The 18,092-nt window shown below is 60.9% G+C and overlaps 1 protein-coding gene across 1 annotated transcript; it reads right to left on the minus strand.

Annotated features, from left to right (window-relative positions):
* Window positions 1–306: 306 nt before the first annotated feature.
* On the minus strand, window positions 307–17,208 carry CACTIN (cactin, spliceosome C complex subunit). The gene is made up of 10 exons (XM_030936455.1): window positions 16,984–17,208; window positions 13,104–13,578; window positions 10,388–10,483; window positions 9,830–9,975; window positions 8,798–8,960; window positions 8,588–8,702; window positions 4,091–4,283; window positions 3,171–3,293; window positions 2,742–3,067; window positions 307–2,082 (listed from the first exon to the last, which is right to left on the minus strand). Exons 1-10 carry the CDS (start codon window positions 17,154–17,156, stop codon window positions 1,592–1,594), a joined length of 2,301 nt encoding a protein of 766 aa, XP_030792315.1. The 5' UTR covers window positions 17,157–17,208; the 3' UTR covers window positions 307–1,591.
* Between the last annotated feature and the right edge of the window lie 884 nt (window positions 17,209–18,092).

Raw genomic sequence — 18,092 nt, forward strand, 5'->3', positions numbered from 1 at the left:
TCCAGGCATGGCCAAGCACTGCCCCCACGACAGCCTGGGCCCAGGCCAGCAGCTGTGTCCACCCTTGTGCCCTTCCTCCCGTCGTCTGGGGAACGGACCGTCACCCCACTGTGGGAAGCAACGCAGAGGGGTGGGAGGCAAAGACAGAGCCGGGCACTAACGCAGCTCCCGAGGCCACCGGGCCCCAGGTGGGTGCCATGTTGTTTCCCAGGCTCTTCCCTTGTGACAAATGCACCGTGTCACAAATGCCGCCAGCAACTAGGGCAGCGGGTGTGGGGCGTCAGGGACGCTACACTCTGCACTTCGGCAAACCTGAGATTATTCTAAAATAAAACGTTTATTAAAAAAACATGCAATCTTGCCAATAGGCCAGTTCCATGAGAATAAAGTATCTTTTTTCCCACCTACAAAAGTCTTTTTAGAGAAACAAGCGAAACGATTTCCAGATGAGGCGGGGCGTCTGGGCGGGCTGTGGGTAGGCTGGGGCTGCTGCCTGGTGAGGTTGGGTGGCCTTTTGGGGGTCCGGGAGGCACATTCCATTTTGCTTCTGTTGGAGATGTTCCTGTCCTTCAGGAACAAGCCTGCCGGCTGGGCCACTCCAACCTGGGCTGTGGCATCCGTGTGGCCCTTGGCCCTCCTGGCCTGAGAAAGGGGAATGAGAAGGAGCTACTGTCCTGACATGGGCGGAACTCGGGGTCGCTGGTCTCCTGCCCCAAGGCCCTGTGAGCAGGCCAGATGGGGGGATCCCTGGGGGAAGCCCCTCACCATTCTCCAACCCCCGGGCTTGGGGAGCCCCTGCCCTCCAGGCCCTGTGCTCGGAGGCCAGGGGAGAACGGCTCGGTGGCTTTTGGTTCCCATGACCATGAGAGGAATGGGAACCCCGACGCGCCCTCCACACCCCGCTGCAGAGACATGGACCCACAGCCAGCACGGGTGAGTTGGGGACCAGGCCCTGCAGTTTGGGTGTCCAGATGGTCTCTTCCACAGTGGCGGATCGGGTGCCAGCAGGGTCCTGGCCTCAATGCTCCCAATGCGGGTGAGGGTGGCCCGTGGGCAGGGCTGGAGCTGCCCCACAGCCACGGGCTCTGCCTCAAACGCCCAATGGGTGCCCCGTGATGTGTCGGGGCTGGCCTTGAGTTTCCTGCTTCTCACAAGCCTGGCACTGCCAAGCCCGGGCCCCGCTGGCCCATCTCCACGGCACACTGTGTGGCTGCCGCCTGGGGCAGGCCCTGTGGACCCCACACCCAGCTTGGCTGAGGGGCGGCGGAGCGTGTCCGCCTGGGCAGTGAGGTCAGCTGGTGGCTGCTGGCCGCCCTTGTGCTCTAAAGATGCCCCCAGCGCCCCCTCCGATGCATCGGGACCCTGGGCCAGCCTGTCCCAGCGTGTCCTCAGCTCACCAAGGCAGGCTCTATGGGGACCCTCCTTTTACACAGGGGGAAACTGAGGCCCGGCGAGGGGAAGATGCAGCCTGAGGTGAGATGTGAACATGTGGCCCTTCAGCCCAGACAGTGGCCCTGGAGTGACTGTCAGCTTCACCAAAGTCCCTTTATTGCGGCCCCCGAGGACACCTGCCTGCCATTTCCCCGGGGCATCACCGCCGGTAGCGGTAGCGCTTGAAGTGGAACCACAGCTGGAAGATGCCGTTGGCAAACTGGCAGCGGAAGCCGTGGCGGTGCGAGTATTCCCATTCGCGGTTGACGATCTTGAAGGCGATGTCCTCGTAGGGCGGCCCCGCGTGGAAGCGCAGGATGGCGAAATCCTTGTTGTCCGGGCAGGCCTCCAGGAAGTACTCGGGCGTGGAGCGCTTGTCGATGAGGTCGGGGTAGAAGATGTTGAACTTGTAGCCCTGCACGATCTTGGGCGGCGGGTTGTCGAAGTCGTAGTGTGTCTGGTTGTATTTGTTCCACTCGAAGCCCGTGTGCACGCGGTTGAAGAAGCGCGGCTTGCGTGGCCGGTACTTGTCGGCCCACAGGTAGGCCTTGCCGGTGAGCGGCATCTCCACGCTGAACTGCGCCTCGTCCTGGCCCATGCCCTCCTTGGCCCGCCGGAAGAAGATGTCCTCAGCGCTCTCGCTGGCGTCTCCTGCGTGTGGGACGGTGTTCACCCGGGCCTTGGCCTCCCCCTGCGTCCTGGCCTCCCTCCCAGCCTGACAGGGGAGGCCGCTGGTGTCTCCCGCAAAAGGGAAACAGGCTGGGGCAGGCTAAGGCACATGGTGGGGGACAGGGCCAGGGGGACCCTAAGACCTGCTCTATCCACCCTGGGCCCCGAACCTTGGTTGTCATATCTATCATCCTCCTGGGTGGGGACCAAGCGCAGCGCGCTTCCCTGCCAAGCAGCAGGAGAGCCTGGTGGTTCGGGCCTGGCTGCGGGATCCAGCCCTACGCACGACCCCCGAGGGGGTCCTGGCCCAGGAATTTTCTGAAGCTGGTATTTTCTCCTCTGTCTTAGGACGGAGGCCGCCCAGGGAGTGCTCGGACAGCGGCCGGTGAAAGATTCCACCACCTGTGGCCCCAAGGCCAGCAGGCCAGCAAGTCCAGGACGAATGAGTGAACGCCCCAGGGCACGCGCAGTTGACCGAAGGGACGCTCAGAGATCCGGGGGAGAAGAATCAAGCAGCTCCCCACTGACATCAGGGGCTTCCCCCAGGAAAGGAGGCTGGAAGAGCCCCGCCCCCTGCATCTCCAGCCCCGCCCCCAGCTCACCCCCTGGCCCCGCCCCCTGGCCTCCAGCCCCGCCCTTACCTGTGACCTGGAGCTGCTGGCGCGAGAGCTGCAGGCGCTGCAGGTCCTCATCCGGCTCCAGCACGTGCGCGTCCAGTGGCAGCTCATGAGCCGTGAGCAGCCGCGGGCTGTACCTGCCAGCGTCGTAGTCATCCAGGCTCTGCTGAATCAGGTCCTCCTCCATGAGCACCGCCTCGCCCTCGCCCTCGCCCTCGCCCTCGCCCTCACCGTCGCCGTCGCCGTCGCCGTCGCCCTCTGTCGGGGCCGCGCCGTCCACCTCGGCCTCCGCGGGGCCGCTCTCCGAGGAGGGCCCGGGCGGGGTGGGCGCCGCGTCCTCAGGCTCCAGGCTGGGGAGGAGAGAGTGTTGGAGGGGCAGAGGCCGCCCACGGCCCCTCCATCCTGTTCCGCGTCTGCATCGGCGTCCCGGGGTGCCGGCCAGGCCGGGCCTACCTGCGGCTGGGGGACTGAGGCTCCTGCTTGAGGATGGGGAACAGCGGCTCGCTCTCCACGCCCTGCTCCTGCTTCAGTTTGTACAGCTTCTGCCGCAGCACGTCCTGGTGGCGCTCGCGCAGCCTGGGACGCAGGGCCGGGGTCACCCAGGTGGAAGCGAAGGGGCTCCGCGCCCCAGCCCCACAGAGATTCTCACGCCCCTTTTTGCTGCAAAGACCCTGAGAAGGTGGCGAGCAGCCACGGCTCTGGCTGGGACGCTTGGCCAGTTCAGGGTCAACGCTTATGGGAGCGAGGACGAGGGGACCCAGCTACCCGGAGAACCATCCTGTGGCAGGGAGGGGTGGGTCTCCGTCTGACGTTGGAGTCTCCGTGTCTTGTGGCTGGGGCTGGCCAGGAGAAGGAGCCCAGCAGGACACCAGCCAACAAGCATGATAAATTCAGAGACATTCACAGATTAGCAAGGGAAACATGGATTTACACAGCGGTGCCAAAAACACTCCAGGAATCTGTACACAGCAGAGGCCGGGAGGCAAGAGCGCCGGGAGGGCGCAGGCCTGGGTGGAAGGCATCATGGACAGGCAGGCAGCCTCGGGGCTTCCCGTGATGCCATGGCTGCTGGAGCCAAGTACTCGTTAAAGAGCAGAAGCTCCTGGGGAGCCCTATGAGACCAACGGGGCTCAGGACTCCGGGTGAGGGCACTGGAGCATCCTGGGGCCTTCTCGCTAGGGGACGGGCCTGCGTGACCCCTAGCCCCCCTTCATCACTCATAGGTGGGCCCCGGCCAGTTGGCACTTTCCTGACCCCCTCCACTCCACAGGGTCCCAGGAGGAGGCGAGACCCACCCCACCCAGGACCCAGGAGGGGGTGAAACCCACCCCACCTGGACGGCACCACCCCTGGTGCCCGCACCCAGTGCTCACCGGGCCCGCGCCATGTGGGCACGCAGCTGCTGCAGGAGGCTCTCCCAGTAGCCCATGTCCAGGTTGGGGCCCCCAGCACGGATCTTGCCCTCGATGCCCTGGAAGATGACCTGCAGCTGGTTGTATGTCTTCCCCTTGAACACCGACTGCACGTCGGAGCTGACGGAGGCGTTGACCCCCTCGCGGCGCTCACCTGCAGTGGGGGGGGCCATGAGAGGGTGGTTCCACATTTCCTAGATGCTCCTCCACCCCATCAGGGCCTCCTCCCCTGCCATGGGGGGGTCCCCCTCCCCCCCTCTTCCCCCACAGGGGTCCCATCCAGTCCAGTTCCCTCCCCTCACAGGGGTCCCGCCTCCTCCCTGGTCTCAGGTTACCCCCACCCTGGCCACAGCAGAGGGAGAGGGTGGGCGGAGGCTGGGAGCCATGTTAAAATACAGATGCTGCCTTGCCTGGAGGCCCAGGCCCCTAGCGTCGGGGAGGCCACGACTGGCATTCTCATCCCTGAGAACGACCTCCCTAGGTGAGTCTGACATGTGGGTCTGGGAACCCTGGTCAGTGGGCCCGGCCCACCAACCTGGCCCAACTCTGCCCTGGCCTTGGGCAGCCCATGAGGGGGTGAGGGGTGTGCTCGGTAGCCAAGTTCTCTGGAATTCAGATCTGCTCTGCCAGCCTGGGCTGTGTGACTGTGGGCAAGTGGCTTGCCCTCTCTGGGCCTTAGTTTCCCTCTATGAAGCCCAATGATCCAGGGAGCTCTGCCCTGGCAAAGAAGGCCGCCCTGCTGGCCCCTGGGGAAGTCCTGGGGCCGCCCAGGACAAAGGGCTCCCTGCTGCCGCCCCCCATCCTACATGGAGTCTGTCTGGCATCTACCACTGGCCCAGGGGCCCGAGGCTCAAGTCCCTCCTCGATAGACGGGGAGGCCGTTGATGGCGGGAGTGGGTGCTGGGAGGCTGGAGCCCAGCCTGACTCCACGTGCTCTGCCCACACCACGTGGCATGCCAGCAGCCTCAGGGCTACTCTCAGGACACCACCACCCACCCTGCTGGGTCTGGCCTCACCTCACAGCCCTGCCCCCCTTGCTGCCCATGCCTGACCCGTCAACTCTGGGCCTTTGCACGCGCTATGCTTCCTGCCAGCCACCCATCCTTCTCTGTCCCGTTCGCCTCCTGAATTCCTCACATCCTCCATGCTCAGTGAGAACATCCCTTCCGCCAGGAAGCCCTCCCTGACCATCCAGCGATGGCAGCTTCCCGAGGCGGGCACTGAGGCTCGCTGCTGCTGCTCCCCGCACCGTGCTGGCCCCACAGGGAGCTTGGTGTATGGCTGTTGGGGACACACCAGGTGGAGGTGACCAGCGCAGGCACCCTGCTCGAAACCTGCCTTCTCCAGTCCCCACTGGCAGACAGAGGGTCAAGAGGCCCACACCCAGACCACAGGGGACTGGATAGAGTCTAGACGAACCCGAGTCCCCTCCAGCCAATCACCTGGGACCGTGGAATCAGGCACCCGGAGCTACAGCCCCTTTGCTGGGCCCTAAGTGGCACTGGAATCTGTGGCCGCCGCAGCCAAGCAGAGCGTGGCTCTGCTCGGACAGGCGGGGCTGCCATGAACACTGAAACCCAAGCAGAAGAGCCCAGCTGCGTGGCTCCCGGGAAGCCAGGCGCCGCCAAGTCAGCGTTTATAGAAAGTCGGGTCTGGACGTGCTGCTGCATGTCTGGACACCTCCCGAATGCCCACAAGGGGGCCCAGAGGGTTTAGGAGGGTCCTCAGCAGCTGCTAGAGGCTGGGGGTGCAGGCCAAGGGCCCCGGGGCTTCGTGGAGAGAGGCCAGGCCCTATACAGGATGGGAGGCTAATGAGACTGAGCTGGGATGACACCCATTTTCTACTGCACAACCTACTATAGGGTTAGAACTTCCTAGAAAAAGCTAGGTGCATCAAAATCTCACAAATCACCATTAAAGAACTCATTCATGTAACCGGCCAGGCGTGGTGGTTCACGCCTGTAATCCCAGCACTTTGGGAGGCTGAGGTGGGTGGATCACGAGGTCAGGAGATCAAGACCAGCCTGGCTAACATCGTGAAGCCCTGTCTCTACTAAAATACAAAAAATTACCCGGGTGTGTGGTGCGCCTGTAGTCCCAGCTACTTGGCAGGCTGAGGCAGGGGAATCGCTTGAACCCGGGAGGTGGAGGTTGCAGTGAGCTGAGATCGTGCCACTGCACTCCAGCCTGGTGACAGAGCAAAACTCCGTCTCAAAAAGAAAATGAAAAAAAAAAACAACAACAACAACAAAAACACCTTATTCATGTAACCAAACACCACCTGTCTCCCAATAACCTACAGAAATAAAAAACGTAAATAATTTTGTAAGAAAACAAAAAGTATGCAGTGGCTCACGCCTTTAATCCTAGCCCTTTTGGAGATGAGGCAGGAGGACTGCTTGAGGCTAGGAGTTCAAGACCAGCCTGGGCAACACAGTGACACCCCATCTCTACAAAAAAATTTAAAAAGTGGCCGGGCGCGGTGGCCCACACCTGTAATCCCAGCACTTTGGGAGGTTGAGGCGGGTGGATCATGAGGTCAAGAGATTGAGACCATCTTGGCCAACATGGTGAAACCCCGTCTCTACTAAAAATACAAAAATTAGTTGGGCGTGTTGACATGCGTCTGTAGTCCCAGCTACTTGGGCAGCTGAGGCAGGAGAATCGCTTGAATCTGGGAGGCGGAGATCGCAGTGAGCCGAGATCGCACCACTGCACTCCAGGCTGGTGACAAGAGTGAGACTCCTCAAAAAATAAGTAAAATAAAATAAATTCGCTGGGTGTGGTGGTGAGTGCCTATAGTCCCAGCTACTAGGGAGGCTGAGGCGGGAGGATCACCTAAGCCCAGAAAGTCGAGGTTACAGTGAGCCTTGATCGTGCCACTCAACTCTAGCCTGGGTGACAGAGCGAGACCTCGTCTCTGAAAAATGAAAAGTAAAAGAAGAAGCCCAATTAATTTAAGAAACCAAGACAGGGGCTCTGTGGGTCTCCGGGGGGACAGTAAAATCAAGACCCCTTGTTTCCCTTCTCCTGGAAATCATGCTGAAAGGAGAATCAGAAAAACTCCCTCAGAGGACACCAGAGCCACCTGGGGTCGCCAGCTGTAACGTGTGAGCGGGAGGGTGGGCTGAGGCAGATGTGGTGGAGGCAGAAGGCCATGGAAGGGACGCAAGAGGCTGGGGCCTAGGACAATGGGGCATGCTGGAAATGCCTCCCAGGCTTATGGGAGAGGGCAGGGCCTAGGCAATGGTGGAAATACCTCCCAGGCTTCCGGCAGCCAGCGGGTAGGATCTGGGGCTTCTGGAGGAGAATGTACTGCCCCCAGAAGTCTTTCTCCGGCCCCACTGCCACCAGCAGGAGCACACAAAGACCCTTACGGACACATCTCTGATGCTGGAGAACTGCCCTGCCTCTCTGAGGTTACGGGAGGATGCGCCCTACGGAGGCAACCACGGGAGGGACGGGATGGCTGAGTGACCTCCACCTCCGGGGAAGACAAGCTCCCCTGGAAAAGAGGAAAGTCACAGGCTCTTTCCTAGAAGGACCTGCCAGAGACCATGCTAAGGGCTGTAGATGACACTGACCCAGCCTCCAGAGATCCTTGGCCACCATGGGCTGGTGGCAGCCAAGGCCTGAGAGGGCAGCGGAAGGACCGGGTCTGTTGACAGGGACGCGTGGCCCATGAGAGCCAGGCATTGTTACAGCAGCTGCTGGGGCGTGGATTTTGGGGGAGAGGGGCCGGGGCTGCTGTGGTTGGTTTTTATACTAGGGGTCTCATCTAGGGCAATTTTGCCCCCAGGGGACTCTGGGCGATGTCTGGGACATCTGCAGTTGTCAGGACTAGGGGTGCTCCTGACCCGGGGTGGGTGGAGGCCGGAGACGTTGCTCAGCACCCCGCAGTGCCCAGGACGGCCCCACCCTAGGGAACGGCCCATCCCGAATGTCCGCAGTGCTCAGGGGTAGATGCTGTAGAGCATCCCGGGTGACTGTATGTGTGTAACCACATGGAGGGGAGGGAAACATGATTTTAAAAGCCCATCAGGTTGGAGGAGCATGAACCGACCCGTGGGAGGAGCGCCCTGAACCAGGGCTGCGCGGCCTTCAGGCCAGTGGAGTGAGACCTGCTCTCAGACAGGCAGAACCCCTGTGGGCACTGACACCCGAGCAGAAAGCCCCGCGGCTCCAGGAGGCCAGGCACCGCCGAGCCAGCGCTTACCGGGTGCTGGATCTGCCGCTGCTGGCCCTGCACCCCAGACAGAGGCCCGCCCCCCTGCACCCCTCCCAGGGCCTACTGCCTGCTGCTGCCGCCCCCTGGTGGCTCAGCCCAGAAGGGGAGGCCCCAGTTGGGGAAACTGAGGCCTGAAGAGAGCACCAGGCCCCACAGCAAGTCTGAGGCTTCTGGGTGAACCCTGTAGCCCCCGCAGTGCCCCCAGAGCCCAGGTGCACGCCCACAGTTACCTGGCCCCTTGCCCGAGGCCTCCAGCTTGCGGAGCTTGGAGATCTCGTCCTCGGTGATGGTGGTCATGTCCCGCCAGAAGTCGGCGTTCTTGCCCTGCTCCAGCTCCATGTAGACCTGGGGGCAGGCGGCGGGGGTCAGGGCACGAGCGTGGCTGGGGTGGGATGGGGGTGAGTGAGCAGGTTGGAGGAGCATCAGGTGGGGCCGGGTACCTGAATGTCCTCCAGCAGGTCCTCCATGTCGGCCACGGTGAGGCCGTTGAGGAACGTGTAGGGCTCGTGCATCTCCACGGCCAGGTCGTCATCCTCAGCGCTGATGTACTTGGCCAGCAGGTCGATGGGCTTGGCCCGCCCGTCCCGGATGCGGATCTTGGAGCTGTGGGAAGCGGGGAAGGTGGTGTCAGAGCCTGGGCTGTACCCTCCATGCTGAACACCCTGCCCTTGGGGTGACTGCACCAGTGGGAGCTGGGGAGGGGGCCTAACATGCTAGGGGTGGTCAGGGAAGGCTTCCTGCAGGAAGAGGAGGAGGCATAAGGTAGAGTGAGCCGGGTCAGCCAGAGGGCACAGGCCAGTAGGGCAAAGTGCACACAGCGTGGGCCCGGTGGGAGGGGCTTCCTGGAGGGCCTCTGGGATGTGCCCGGGAGGGCGGCTTCTATGTGGACGGTGATGGGGAAGAGTGGAGGAGCTGAAGCAGAGGCAGGCTGAGGGGCCAGAGTAGTCCCTGCCTCACAACCACCTCCTCCCCCAGGCAGACAACTCAGGGCGGAGAGCCAGGGCTTCTGCTCTGGGCCTGCAGGGGTACGTGCTGTAGGCGGTCCCTGGTCCAACCCAAGAGAACCCGTCACCAGGCAGGCCTGGGCTGGGAGGAGCCTGATGTCACCCAGCACGGGCCAAGGCAAGCAGGAATGCGCCAGAGCCTCAGCTTCCTTGTCTGTAAACCGGGTGGACGGGGCGCCACCCTTGTGGGCACAGTGTGGGAGGGACAACCGCGGTCAGTGCAGGCCCGGCGTCCAGCACGCATGGTGGACACCTGGGCCCGTCTGCTCTGCACCCAGTCCAGTGGGGGAGGGTAGGAGGCAGGAGCCTCGCTGCCCGGGTAGGGGTCAGGAAGGGAAGGTTCCAGGAAGTGCCGCGTGGGACCCTGAGGGGTGGGAGAGCAGTGGCCTCCAGACAGGGTGCAGGGTGCCAGCCAGTGCCCGGCCCTGGCTCGAGTCTGGGTCGGGGGAGGGGGAGGCCCCGGCGCACCGCAGTTTGGCCTGCTGGAGGTGGAAGTTGTCCTCCTGCTCCTCCCACGTCTTGAAGTGCTCCGCCTCCTTCTCACGCTGCAACATCTCCAGTTCCTGCTCGCGCATGGCCTTCTCGCGCTCCCGCTCCAGTCGCAGCTGCTTCACCTGCAGGCACAGGAGGCTGAGGGCAGCTGGGGCCGTGGGGTCTGCTGGGCTGCGATGGGGGCCAAGACCCCACCTGGCTGCCCTGGGCACAGGGATTGGTCCGGAGATGCCTCTGCTGGTGGACAGACCTTGGGAAGGCAGGGCCCCCCTGCCTGAGACTCAGCATCTCAGAGCAGCTGGGGTCCTCGCGGCGACCCTGAAGGGAGCATCTCGGAGTGAAGGCCCGAGGCCAGCAGAGCCAAGGTGGAGGGAAACGGCTTCCTGGGGCGACGGTCTAAGACCCTGGATCCAGCCTTACCTGAAGCCAGCCCCCGGGACTTCCCACCTAAGCCCCCTCAAGTTCCGCCACAGGGGGTGGGCCTCCAGGCCCTGGAGAGGGAGGGCCCTGCCCAGCAGGCTGGTGGGCGCCTACCTTCTGCAGCTCCAGTCGGTTGTCCTCCTGGATCCTCTTGTTCCGCTCCTTCAGCTCCTTCTCCTCCAGGTGGCTGATCCCCTTCTTCTCCAGGGCCTGGAAGCGCCAACCACACCCATCTGAGCACAGACCTGCCCCTCACCCCCCTCCTCGGCTCCCTCGTCCAAGAGATTGACCACGCCCTCGTTTTGCAGAGAGAGGCAACCTGCCCGCACTGCACGTCTTCCAACCCCCTCCTCAATGCTCCTGAAACCAAGTGGATCCAATTCAGCACAGACACGGACCCCCACTGGGAGTGAGATGTATGCAAAGGGGAAGAAGGGGCCACCCCAACTTCCAACAGGAGGGGCCTCACACAGGGCCACCCCAATCCCAGCAGGAGGGACTTGCTTGGGGCCACCCCAACTCCCAACAGGAGGGCCTCGATCAGGGCCTCCCCAGCCCCCAACAGAAGAGCCTTGCCCCGGGCCTGCTGACTCGCTTTACCCGGGAGTCTGGCTGCTTTGGATTTGAAGGCCATGACCTCAGCAAGTCAGGGTCCCCCACTGCGCGTGGAGCGGAGCAGGAACAGTGAGTGGGGGCAGCAGCAGCTCTGAAAGCAAACCTGTGGGGTCATGGGGCCCGGCCCACACAGCAGGGCATGGGGCAGCCACAGATGGGCACCGTCCCAGCCTGGAGCCCCTGAAAGCTGGCTTCTTCCAGCAGCTGTCTAGGAGCCTGGTGCGGAGTTCCCACTTCCCAACCACCTTCCCCAGGTTCCAGGCGCCCTATCGCCATGAGGGGGTTCCAGGACCCCCTGCCACCCAGAAGAACCTGCCTCCCGGGACACAGGCTGCCTGGCTGGGGACCACCCCCTAGATGCCCAGGCCACTCTGTGGTCTATCCAGCCCAGCCTGGGGCCACTTCCACAAGTGTTAATGATGACCACGTCTTCCTCCTCCATGGCTGCCCTCCCAGGGCTCACGGCGGTGCCCAGCACACTGCAGGCGCACAGCACACAGTGGCGATGAAGTGCCAGGCAGCAGTGGGTGCCTCCATAAAGAACCCGGGGGGCCTGGGGAGCAAGGGGCCAGGAAGGGCTCTCTCAAGAGGGGACATATCAGTGGAGGCCTGACAAAAGAGAACAGCCCGGGAAGGGGCAGAGCATGGCCAGGCAGGGGTGCAGCGGTGTGAGGGCCCCAAGGCGGAAGGAGCCCGCGGTGTTCTCAGACGACACTGGGCAGAAGCCACCTGGGGACCCCACAGCTCCCAACTGCACAACCAGCAAGCAGGTGCAGTCGGCCCAGCCCACCCGTTGCCTGCTCCACCCGCTTCACAAGTGGGCACTGCTTCAGATGAGCTGTGTCCCCCACAGGCACATCCCCGTCTGAACCCCTGCAGCTGTAACGGTGACCCTATGTGAAATGAGGTCTTGGCCGGGCACGGTGGCCCACGCCTGTAATCCCAGCACTTTGGGAGGCCAAGGCGGGCGGATCACTTCAGGTCAGGAGCTCGAGACCAGCCTGACCAACATGGTTAAACTCCATCTCTACTAGAAATACAAAAATGAGCCGAGTGTGGTGGCACACGCCTGTGATTCCAGCTACTTGGGAGGCTGAGGCACGGGAATCACTTGAACCTGGGAGGCGGAGGTTGCAGTGAGCCAGGATCGCGCCATTGCACTCCAGCCTGGACAACAGAGCGAGAGTCTGTCTCAAAAAGAAAAAAAAAAAGTGATGAGGTCTCACAAAGGTAGGTAAGATGAGGTTATACTGGAGGTGAAAGGCCCTCATCCAATGCCTGGTGTCCTCATGAGAAGAGGAACATTTAGACACAGACACACGGAGGAGAAGGCCGTGTGGAGACAGAGATGGGAAGACAGCCAGCCACGCAACACAGGAACAGGCCGGGTTCTGTGGCTACAAGCCAGGGAGGGCTCAGGAATCACCAGCCATGACTGGGAGCTGGGAGAGGCAGGAGGGGCTTCCCCTCGGCCCCCGGACGGAGTGCGGTCCTGCCCACACCTGCCCGCGCCTTGATTTTGGACTTCTGGCCTCCAGAACGAAGAGATGATAAGTTCTGTTGTTTTATGCCACCAGTGTGGCTAGTGGTTACATGGGAGGCGCAGAATGAAACAAGCAGCTCGAGGCGACAGAGCACCTGGAACTGTGGAACCCTGTCCTGGGTACGTGGTGCCAAGAGCTGGCGCTCTAGACAGGTTCGAGGTTGGGCTGGTGTTTGGGGCAAAGAATAGCTGAAGCTTACACCGCAAGAGACACAGCTAATGAAAAGAAAGTCATGGTGAGCTGGGCGCAGTGGCTCACACCTGTAATCCCAGAACTCTGGGAGGCTGAGGTGGGAAAATTACACGAACTTAGGAGTTCGAGACCAGCCTGGCCAACACAGTGAGACTCCATCGCTAAAAAAAAATACAAAACTATCTGGGCATGGTGGTGGTGCTTGTGGTCCCAGAAAGTCAAAAGGTTGAGGAAGGAGGATCGCTGGAGGCCAGGAGGTCAAGGCTGCAGTGAGCCACAATCACGCACTGCACTCCAGCCTGGGCGACAGAGTGAGACCCTGTGTCCAAAAAAAAAAAAAAAAAAAGGCTGATGGCGGCAGAAGCTGGCTTATGCGATCTTTCACGATTGAGTGCAGGCTGGGAGTGTCTCGAGTGTTGGGGACTCCAGAAACAGTGGAAATGCTACAGGGACAGAGGCCACCACCCGGCGGGGCCCACCTTGTTCCAGATGAAGGTGCCCAGCAGGTTGTTGTCTCCGAAGGGGTTGTCGGTGTTGGTGTAGCCCATGTACTCCTCACCCCAGCCCATCTTCTCCCGCTTCTTGCGCTCCTTGGCCTCCTTCTTGGCCAGCCGCCGTGCGCGTTTCTCCTCGGGCGTCTCGAAGGCCTTCATCAGCTCCTCCTGCTGCTTCCGCTCCTCCCGCAGGCGCAGCCGCTCCTGCAGGTTCTGCTGCTGGCTCAGGGCGGCCGCGGCCGCCCGGGGACTCTGGGATCGCCGTGGAGACGCAGAGCTGGACGCTGAGGAGCTAGGGGACCAGGAGCGCGCACGCCGTCGCCGATGAGCCCACTTGCCCCGTGACTGCTCCTCTCCCGAGTCTGACTGAGAGGACCCATCCCTCGAGCACCACCGGGGCCGTGGGGGGCTCCGGCTTCGCATCCCTGAGTGCTGCCACCGCTCTTCCTCCGAATCTGACCTGCAGAGAGGACCCATGGACGCCTGCTCAGTGCCTGCCGCTGTCATCTGCTCCACAGATGCTTACTGGGTACCCATAGGGGAAAGGGAGCAGGCACTGTTCTAGGTTCTGGGGATGTAGCAGTGACTCAAACACTGATGGCTTCTGCCTTCCTGGGCTTACCCTCTGGTGGGTCCCAACAAGGAAGAGAGCAATAAATAAACACACCACGCAACAGCAGGCAGAGGCAGAAGCCACAGAGAGTAGATGCCGAGCACAGGGGCTGCGGCTGGGGCTGCAGGGCCCAGGGCAGAGAGGGGCTCTCTCAGGAGCTGACACTGAGCCAAGGTCTGGAGGGAGTGGGGAGGCAGCGATGGGTGGATTTGGAGGGAGAGTGTTTGAGGCAGAACAAGAGCAAGGGCCTAGAGGCAGGCACTGACTTGGCACGTTCTAAGAACAACAAGGAGGCTGTGTGGCTGAGACAGAGTGTGGGGGAGAGGGAGGAGGCGAGGGCAGGGAGGTGGCTGGGGCTGGTGGTGCAGGAGTTATAAGGGTATGAACCAGGGGACCCGAACGCATCTAGGTTGTCAAGGGAGGGCTTCCTAGATGGAAGTGGCATTTGAACTGGTCCCACAGGATGGACAGGAGTTAACACAATAGAGCGCAGGGAATGGAAGACGCACAACTCCAGGGGTGGTTCGGGGGCCTTTAATTGTATTTATTAGAGACAGGGTCTACTAGACACAAAGTCTACTGGAGACAAGGTCTATATTTTTATTCATTAGAGAGAGGGTCTCCCTCTGTCACCCAGGCTGGAGTGCAGTGGCACGATCAGAGCTCACTGCAGCCTTGACCTCCTGGGCTCAAGCCATCCTCTCGCCTCAGCCTCCTGAGTAGCTGGGACTACAGGTGCACACCACCACACCCAGCTAACTTTTTACATTTTTTGTACAGAGGGGGTCTTGCTATGCTGCCCAGGCTGGTCTTGAACTCCTGGGCTCAGGCAAGCCTTCTGTCTTAGCCTCCCGAAGTGCTGGGATTACAGATGTGAGCCACTGCACCCAATCACGTTTAGGGGTCTTTGTACACAGAGAACTGCCAAATATTTTGTTAAATGTTCTACCCATTAAGCTCATGCCAAAAAATCTAAACTATGTTGAAACCAATCATTGCGGAGCCGTTAAATATTGGCCACAAATTCGACTGAATTTTCCTGAACATTAATTCTAACTACATATCTAGCGTGGCAAATTATTGCAAATAATTCCACTACCAGAAAATGGCAGACAAAAAAACACAAAGATGACACTAACAGGACTTATGGGGCCGGGCGCGGTGGCTCAAGCCTGTAATCCCAACACTTTGGGAGGCCGAGACGGGCGGATCACGAGGTCAGAGGTCGAGATCATCCTGGCTAACACGGTGAAACCCCGTCTCTACTAAAAAATACAAAAAAACTAGCCGGGCGAGGTGGCGGGCGCCTGTAGTCCCAGCGACTCGGGAGGCTGAGGCAGGAGAATGGCGTGAACCCGGGAGGCGGAGCTTGCAATGAGCTGAGATCCGGCCACTGCACTCCAGCCTGGGCGACAGAGCGAGACTCTGTCTCAAAAATAAAAAAAATGGCCGGGCGCGGTGGCTCAAGCCTGTAATCCCAGCACTTTGGGAGGCCGAGACAGGCGGATCACGAGGTCAGCAGATCGAGACCATCCTGGCTAACACGGTGAAAACTCCGTCCCTACTAAAAAATACAAAAAAACTAGCCAGGTGAGGTGGCGGGTGCCTGTAGTCCCAGCTACTCAGGAGGCTGAGGCAGGAGAATGGCGTAAACCCAGGTGGCGGAGCTTGCAGTGAGCCGAGATCCGGCCACTACACTCCAGCCTGGGCGACAGAGCAAGACTCCGTCTCAAAAAAAATAAATAAAAAATAAATAAATAAAATAAAAATAAAAACAAGACTTATGGCCAGGCATGGTGGCTCACGCCTGTAATCCCAGCACTTTGGGAGATCTCTTGAGGGCCAGGATCACTTGAGGTCAGGAGTTCAAGACCTGCCTGGTCAACATGGAGAAACCCCAGCTCTACTAAAAAATACAAAAATTAGGCCGGGCGCGGTGGCTCAAGCCTGTAATCCCAGCACTTTGGGAGGCCGAGGTGGGCGGATCACGAGGTCAGGAGATAGAGACCATCCTGGCTAACACGGTGAAACCCCGTCTCTACTAAAAAATATACCAAAAAAACCTAGCCGGGCAAGGTGGCGGCCGCCTATAATCCCAGCTACTCGGGAGGCTGAGGCAGGAGAATGGCGTAAACCCGGGAGGCGGAGCTTGCAGTGAGCTGAGATCCGGCCACTGCACTCCAGCCTAGGCGGCACAGCGAGACTCCGTCTCAAAAAAAAAAAAAAAAAAAAAAAAAATTAGCTGGGTTGGCAACATGCGCCTGTAATCTCGGCTACCCGGGAGGCTGAGGCTGAAGAATCGCTTGAACCCAGGAAGCACAGGTAACAGTGAGCCGACATCGCGCCACTCCACCCAAGCCTGGGCGACAGAGGAAGACTCCGTCTCAAAAACAAACAAACAACCACAGCAGATGAGTGAACTTGGCCCAGAGTGAGGCAAGACTGGCCTGAGTGTCACAGCCACGAAAGGGCTGAGCCAGCACTGGAGCCCCGGTCTGGGGATCAGTCCCTGTCACCATTCTGGTTTCTCTGTACTGGAGCCAGCTCAAGGCAGATCCGACTAAGTGTCCCATCTCCAGAAGCAAAGGACCGTGGGCCGTGGGGAAGCTGAGATTAAGGTACTAGGAGTCAGCTGTGAGTCCTGCCAGCTGACACCGAGTCTTCTTCCCTCCCACAGTCCACCTCCATTAGCAAATGTTGTCACCTCTACTTCCAGAATCCCTCTGAAATCTACGCACTTTCCCCGCTGTGGTTGCCTACAGACTCTCTGTCATCGAGGCTGCCATCATCTACTGTCTGGACAACTGTGCCGTCCTCCTCTGGTGCCGCTCCTGCCCACCCCGCTCCATTCCTTCTCCACCTCAAAGCCAGAAAGTTTGCACAGTAAGTCAGTCCACGTCACTCCCCTGCCCAAATTCCTCTCAAGGCTCCCCATTTCCCTCCGACTAATAACCAAGATCTACTGTGCTGAGCACACAGGGCTCGATATGATCTGGCCTCTCGTTACCTCCCCGCCGCTTCGCTCACCCGGCTCCGGGTTGTCCCTCCAACCACCCGGTCCCCTGCCTGGAACGCCTCTCGCCTGCCTTCCGCTGTCAGGTTAACAGCGACTCGTGGTCAGTTGTCCCCTTCTCCAGGAAGCCCTCCCCGAGTAAGTCGGGGATCTCCCAGTTCCCCGGGATCTCCAACCCTCGGTCGGGCCCTCCTGAGGTAGGAGCCGAATCCCCAGCGCTGCTCCCGCAGCGACCCCACCTACGCTCCCGGCTCCGCCGCCTCCGTCTGCGCCGTCCCTCGTCCTCCCGGCGCCGACGGTTTCGCCGCCCATGGCTCCTGCTCCGACTTCGGCTCCGGCTCCCGCTCTGGCTCCGCTGCCTTCGGCCGCGGCGACCCGCTGACCGCGAGCGCGAGCGTGTGTCCCGACCCATCGGCTGGGCCAGTGGCCGCGACGCCGACACCAATAGCCGAAGCCTGCGCTGGGGGCCTTTCTCGCTCACGGCGCTCTCCAGACTGCCCCATCCGGGCCTGAGCCGGGAGAGAGCACCCATCACGCCGCCACAGCCTGCAAGGACTCCGACGCCCCAGACTCTCTACTACGTCTGCAAATGTGGACCGTGTGATTGACTCCACTGACATTGTAGGCTCCAGGGCGAGGGGTTCTCCTTTCAGGCAGTGTCGGAGACAGCCCCAGGCGGGTCCCCGCACCTCAGGGGGCCTGAGAAACTGTGGGCCGGGCAAGGGCAAACCAGGAACCTTATGCGGGGAGGGGCCTGCGGAGGCGGGACCAATAAGAAGCGGGTCTAGGCCCGAAGTGGCGCTTCATTGGTGTGATCAGGGGCGCGGCCAATGAGAGGCGTGTCTGGGGAGCGAGGTCCCCGAAAGGCGAGGAACCAGGAAGGGCTTAGGTACCAGGCAGCTCCAGGGGGCAGAGGGTGGGCGCGGGGACAGAAACTGAAAAGCCTTCCTATGAGAGTCATCGTTATGCTCCACCACCTGCCAATGAACCACCTGCCAATGAACACCTGTGTATTTTGGGAGTTAAGCTTTAAAAAAAAAAAGACTTTGATAACTCCCTGTATTCCCCCATCAACTCATTTTAGAGATGGGGAAACTGAGGCTCGGGGGGAAACTGAGGCTCAGGGAGGTAAAGTCACATTTAACACCTACCTTCTCAACCCAGGCTGCCCAGCTTTGTGGTGTGGGTGCTGGGGACCAGTGGGAGGATTGTGAGCAGGGTTTGGGGGACTTGCTGTTGAAACAAGTTTGGCATGGGAGGACGGACTTCAGGGGCAAGGCTCGAGGCCAGAGACCTGGAAGACGCTGATATGCCGTCTTGGGCTCCCCCAGCCCATGCTGCTACCACC

The sequence above is a fragment of the Rhinopithecus roxellana genome, chromosome 8 (assembly GCF_007565055.1).
Source record: "Rhinopithecus roxellana isolate Shanxi Qingling chromosome 8, ASM756505v1, whole genome shotgun sequence".
Taxonomy (NCBI): Eukaryota; Metazoa; Chordata; class Mammalia; order Primates; family Cercopithecidae; genus Rhinopithecus; species Rhinopithecus roxellana.